This window comes from Ovis aries, chromosome 3 (assembly GCF_016772045.2).
Source record: "Ovis aries strain OAR_USU_Benz2616 breed Rambouillet chromosome 3, ARS-UI_Ramb_v3.0, whole genome shotgun sequence".
Taxonomy (NCBI): Eukaryota; Metazoa; Chordata; class Mammalia; order Artiodactyla; family Bovidae; genus Ovis; species Ovis aries.
The window spans coordinates 151,070,687-151,076,777 of record NC_056056.1 but is presented as its reverse complement, the minus strand read 5'-3'; the positions used below and the strand labels follow the sequence as shown (position 1 = coordinate 151,076,777).

At 40.8% G+C, this 6,091-nt stretch overlaps 1 protein-coding gene across 5 annotated transcripts in view; it reads right to left on the bottom strand.

The window, feature by feature from the left end:
- Positions 1-5,878, bottom strand: part of CPM (carboxypeptidase M) — a 75,573-nt gene extending 69,695 nt beyond the window's left edge. For 3 of the 5 annotated variants that reach the window (XM_060412818.1, XM_042246938.1, XM_060412816.1), the window contains exons 1-2: positions 5,382-5,545; positions 4,317-4,426 (exon numbers count right to left, since the gene is read on the bottom strand). Coding sequence is in view for 1 of the 5 variants with exons in the window: in XM_004006476.5 (XP_004006525.1) it covers positions 5,382-5,541 (160 nt within the window). In the remaining 4 variants the exon portion in view is untranslated. Of the gene's footprint in view, positions 1-4,316; positions 4,427-5,381; positions 5,546-5,848 lie in introns of those variants that run through there. The other 2 variants (XM_004006476.5, XM_060412817.1) reach the window with 2 other exon arrangements.
- Positions 5,879-6,091: the final 213 nt, after the last annotated feature.

Sequence of the window (6,091 nt, the reverse complement as noted above, 5' to 3'; positions counted from 1 at the left end):
TGCTGGTAATTTCCTTTTTAGAAATGTATCCTCAATAGCAGGTCTTATCCTGACCGGCAGTGCTTATGTAATACTTTACCATGCTCCAGGAATTATTCTAACCACCCAGGGTCACACTGCTACAAAATAGAGAATCTAGAATTTGAACTTGGGCCTTGTGGTTACCAAGCCTGTGTGCACTCTGACAACTTCAGCTGTCTTAGCTACAAAGATGTTCTCTATGGCATTAAAATTTTTTAAAATTAATTTATTTTTAATTGAAGGATAATTGCTTTACAATATTGTGTTGGTTTCTGCCATATATTGACATGAATCAGCCATTGGTATACATACGTCCCCTCCCTTTTGAACCTCCATTTATTTTGAATAACAGGAAAAGTTTAGAAACAAACGAAATGTTCATCAGTGGGGTCTAAGTTAAATAAACAGTAGTACATCCATTGATAGGTCACGTAGCAGGCATTAAAAGTTAAGTTTTAGAAATATGTTTGCACAGGCAAGCAAGTCATTTGGCTCAGTGGGAGGGGCGAAAGACACAAAGGGCATATAGTCTTCCAAGTTTACTACATGTTTCCTTCGGATGGTGAGATTTTAATTTTCTTCTTGGTGCTTTGTTATAACTTTCCAAATTTCTAAATGAACTTGAGTTCCTTTTGTACTCAGAAAAAAAATTGCTCATAACAAATTTCTGTCCAGATCAGCATGGCCCAAAATGCAGTGCAAGTCATATGTAATTTAAAATGTTTTAGAAACCACAACCATGTTAACAAAATTAAAACCAGGTGAAGTTAATTTTTAAATATGTCTTATTTTGCCTATATATTTAAAATATATTACATTTTAACAAGGAATCAATATAAAATTGTAATGGACTATTTTACTTTTTGGTACTAAAATCCTCAGAGTCACTTTTGCTGCTGCTGCTGCTAAGTCACTTCAGTCGTGTCCGACTCTGTGCGACCCCATAGACGGCAGCCCCCCAGGCTCCCCCATCCCACTTGCCTAGATTCTCCAGGCAAGAACACTGGAGTGGGTTGCCATTTCCTTCTCCAATGCATGAAAGTGAAAAGGGAAAGTGAAGTCGCTCAGTCGCGTCCGACCCTCAGCGATCCCATGGACTGCAGCCTACCAGGCTCCTCTGTCTATGAGACACTTTTAGCTCATCTTAATTTGGTCTGGTCACATTTCAACTGCTCAATAGACAAGTGGCAACTAACTACTGTGTTGGATCTTGGCAGAAGCTTTATTTTCAGATCAAATGTGCCCAAAACATGACTCTGAAACCCTCCACTAACTACCACAATCTCCATGCAACCACATCTATGTGGAACTGCTTCCTCGATGAGAAAGACGTGCTTGAGACCTAACACTTGTCAGCTGTGTGATCTTCAGCAAACTGACTTATCTGTACCTCATTGGACCCATTCCGTAAATGATGTTAATGCCTACTTTGAGATGTTGAGATTTAAAAAACGTATTAAAACACCCAATATGTGAATAGCACTTTATAACATATTGTTATCTAATCCTTGATCTTTGCAACCTTCCTTATTCAGATAAAGGTCAGACTTAGCAAGAGGAAAGACAAGATTCTTAGAATAAATGTAGGAAATCTTATTTTAAATGGTCCTAGAACTAATTTGAGGGGATGTGAAGAGAAAAGCTGAGGAGTCTATTGATACAACAAATACATTTGTATTTTAAAGGGGGCTATCTGATGGCAGGATACAAATGGCATACTTTTCCGCTTGAAGACTTTCCTTTGGCAAATATTCAAGCCACTAAACAAACATAAAAATCACTGAATATGTGCCAAACACACTCAACAAAGGGACTTAGGAATAATTAAAAAGATAGGGGAAGATAATTACAGTATTGTGATGATGATTTTTGCCATACATCAACATGAATTAGTCACAGGTATAATGTGTTCCCCCATTCTGAACCCCGCTTCTACCCCCTCCCCACCCCTACCCCTCTGGGTTGTCCCAGAGCACTGGCTTTGGGTGGCCTGCTTCATGAATCAAATTTGCACTGGTCATCTATTTTGCATATGGTAATATACATGTTTCAACACCATTCTCTCAAATCATCCCACCCTCTCCTTGTCCTACAGAGCCCAAGTCTGTTCTTTATATCTGTGTCTCTTGCTGCCCTGTATGTAGGACTGTCATTACCATCTTTCTAAATTCCAAATATATGTGTTAATATATAGTATCTGTGTTTCTCTTTCTGATCTGCTTCACTCTGTATAATAGATTCCAGTTTCATCCACCACATTAAAGTTGACTCAAATGTGTTATTTTTAATAGCTGAGTAATATTCCATTGTGTATATGTGCCACAGCTTGCTTATCCATTCATCTGCTGATGGACATCTAGGTTGCTTCCATGTCCTAGCTATTGTAAATAGTGCTGCAATGAACATTGGGGTACATGTGTCTCAATTCTGGTTTCCTCAGGGTGTATGCCCAGCAGTGGGATTGCTGGGTCATACAGTAGTTCTAATCTCCACACTCTTCTCCACAGTGGCTGTACCAGTTTCCCACCAACAGTGTAAGAGGGTTCCCTTTTCTGCACACCCTCTCCAGTGTTTATTGCTTGTAGACTTTTTGATGACGGCCATTCTGATTGGTGTGAGATGGTACCTCATTGTGGTTTTGATTTGCATTTCTCTAATAATGAATGATGTTGTATGCAGAGCTTTTGTGTAGGTTTCAAACATTTCAAAATTAAAAACTGGAAAAATAATCAACTATAATAGAAGGCCATTAATCATGACATGCAATTTTTTTAGCATCACTGTTTATAACAGAGGCCACCAGAAACTATATAGATGGCTCAAAGATGAATGACTCAGAAATTAATATAATCAACGTAAAATATTATCTAGCAACCAATTCCAGAGAAGGCGACAGCACCCCACTCCAGTACTCTTGCCTGGAAAATCCCATGGGCAGAGGAGCCTGGTAGGCTGTGGTCCATGGGGTCGCGAAGAGTCGGACACGACTGAGCGACTTCCCTTTCACTTTTCACTTTCATGCATTGGAGAAGGAAATGGCAACCCACTCCAGTGTTCTTGCCTGGAGAATCCCAGGGACAGGGAAGCCTGGTGGGCTGCCGTCTATGGGGTCACACAGAGTCAGACACGACTGAAGTGACTTAGCAGCAGCAGCAACCAATTCACACTAGCAAACCATTCAATTCATAGAAATACATAATGCAATGATATGAACTGGGAGAAAGAAAGCAGACTATAATCCATGATCACAGCAGCGAAAATACATGTGACAGGCATTTACAAAAGCTAAAAATAAATTGGCAAGGTAGAAATATTACTTTCCCTTCTAGGTAAGTTGTCCACATTCATAATAAAAAAAGAAAAATAAATAACACATATGGTAAATCATGTTTGCTAAGTAAGCATCTTACATCAGAGCGCAAGACGACCAGGGAAAACTGTCCATCTAGCAAAAAGAGTACCAACAACCATACAAGGGTTCCCTGGTAACCAGCTCCCAGTTACCAGTGCACAGTTTTACCTCCGGCTCGGAACCCAATAGCAGATTTGGGATTTTTCTTAATCAGAGTAATGATTCAGAGCATACTCAGTACAAACCTTTGACCTAAACTAGCATCACTGTATTTTTTACATGATAATTCCCCAGTCCTTTAACTACAAGAGTGCACACAGGTAAAAACAGTTAAGCTTGCTGGCTTTCATTATTGCTGTAGTCTGATAGCATGCAGGGTAGATCAAAATAGCTGGTTGACATTGAGAGAGTCCCTGATTTTCTTGCACAAGCACTTTGTGCTTGAAAAAATAGAAGCTACCTCATTTAGTACTTAAAAATTAACAACATTCACATTGCCTTGTGGTTTAAATGATGACTGAACAATAACTCAAGTCAGCTGTGCTCTGTATTTCCTTTATTGATATAATTAGTATTCTTAGATCTTTTAAAGTTGCTCTTCTTTACCCCTAGGGGAAAACAATTTCAAAAGGCTATATACATATGCTGATTCAAGATATGCTTTCTCATACATTCAGTCTCTATAATTTTGGATTATAGAGCAATATAGAATAATTCTGGCACCAACTCTTTAGCAATGCTGTTTAAAAACAAAGATGCCATTACGCACAAGCCTAGGATTTTTCTGTTGCATTGCATATAACCAAACTTATGGAACACTGCTTACAATATAAACCACGGCCTTAAGTTTTTGGGAAATGATTACTTCAGAAGATGGTGATTAAGAGACTCCCAAACTGGTTGAAAAACACAGAGCTAAAATTCAGTTGGGGTTGAAACACACCTTATAAAGAGTTGAGATCCAAGAGACTCGTGCACAGATCTTTGATTTACCACTCATTTTGCAGGACTTAAAACCAAAAGAACAGATTTGCAGATTGTTAAAGTATTATTCTGGTGTGGGGAAAAAAAAAAAAAGAGTTGAGATCCAAATTACATACACTTGACAAAACTTAAGTATTAAGTCAACTGGTATGTTTTGGGGGAAGTATCAATATAAGATTAATAATACGTGGTAAAATTATTTGCCTTTTCCCCCAAATATTTAAGCCTTGAAGCAGAATGATCTGAATGCCAATCCTGGTTATAAAACTAACTCGTGATTTGGGTGTTCTTGGGCAAGATACTAATTTCACTATGATTTAGTTTTCCTATCTACTAAAAAAGAATTAATATAATATACATTTTAATGTTTATACTCAATATATGGCTTCCAAATTAAAATATTTAAATGATGAGCATGGAAATACTAGCAGCAATACCAGTCACTGCTATGGTACACTTAATTATTCAGCAATTGTCTTATTCCAATGAATAATTTTTAAAACAGCCTTTTAATCAGTACCAGAGTCATTTTTTTTTACATAACTTTAAGCCATATTATACATGATATAGAAATCTCACCAATAGAACTGCACTATTTCAATTTAAAAGAGACTTGAAGACAGGATCCTAACAGTCTGAATCATATTTAAAGAAGCCATCAAAAAGGGAAACTTGAGATGGGTAAACAGACTTCCTTTGCAAAAGTTTATCTAGAGAACTAAAGGCTAAAATATTCATTCCAAGAAATCTGTCTGCAAAATCCAAAATCAGAACGCCATTCTCGCAAAGCATTCAATGACACCGAATGACAGCGGAGACACTTAGTAAAATTCAGATCTTAGTACTCCCCTGACAAAAAGCAACGCAACACACAAAGGAAGAAACAATCTACACGCAAGACAGTGATGGATTCGCCTGGAGCCCCTCTGAGTAGCTTCATAGAAAGGGGACAGGAAGCTAAGGTATATTTGATGAATGAAACTGAGGACTAGGGGTTTTGGAAAGTACAGGAGACGCACCCTACCTTGCACAGATTTCCCGATACTGTGTAAGTGAGTGATAGAACTGTAGTTTTGGGCAACATTCTTCAGAAACGCTTCCATCTCTGGCTGGTGGTGGTAGCTGAAGTCCAGGGCAGCTACCGCAGGCATCAGCAGCCCTAGCCAGAGGCGGGCGCAGTCCATGTTCTAGAGATGAATAAAAATAATAAAGCTGAGCAGATAAAGCAGGCAGTGGGGTGGAGGGAAAATGTGAATGCTACTAGCTCCCGCTCTGCTCTCTAGTATCAGATCTCCCGACACTAAAGCTCGCTGCTTCCTAAGGAGGTAAAAGTTGGAAGCAACACCTTCGGGAGTTAGCGTACCCAGAGCACCGGCAGCCCCAGGTGCCCACCTTCCCGTAGCCCACCCAGCCCCTCCCCACGTCCCCACCACCCTCCATCGCCCGTCAGTCGCAGCAGCTGCGCCTGACCCAGCACGCCCCAAGCCTCACCCCCGCCCAGGCGCACACCGCCGCCTGGCTGCAGCCGCTTCCCGAGACCAGATATTATAGCTGGGCCAGAGGGGCGGGCGCGCTCAGGTCCCGCCCTCGACATCTGACTGACGTCGCTTTGGCCCACTCAGACACCGCGCGAGGCGCTCCGGGGCGGGGTCTAGCTGGGCGACCCGGGCACCTCTGCCTGCTTCTCACCTGAGCCCGCCGGCGCCCACGCGGCGCGAGGATTCCAGGGCGCGG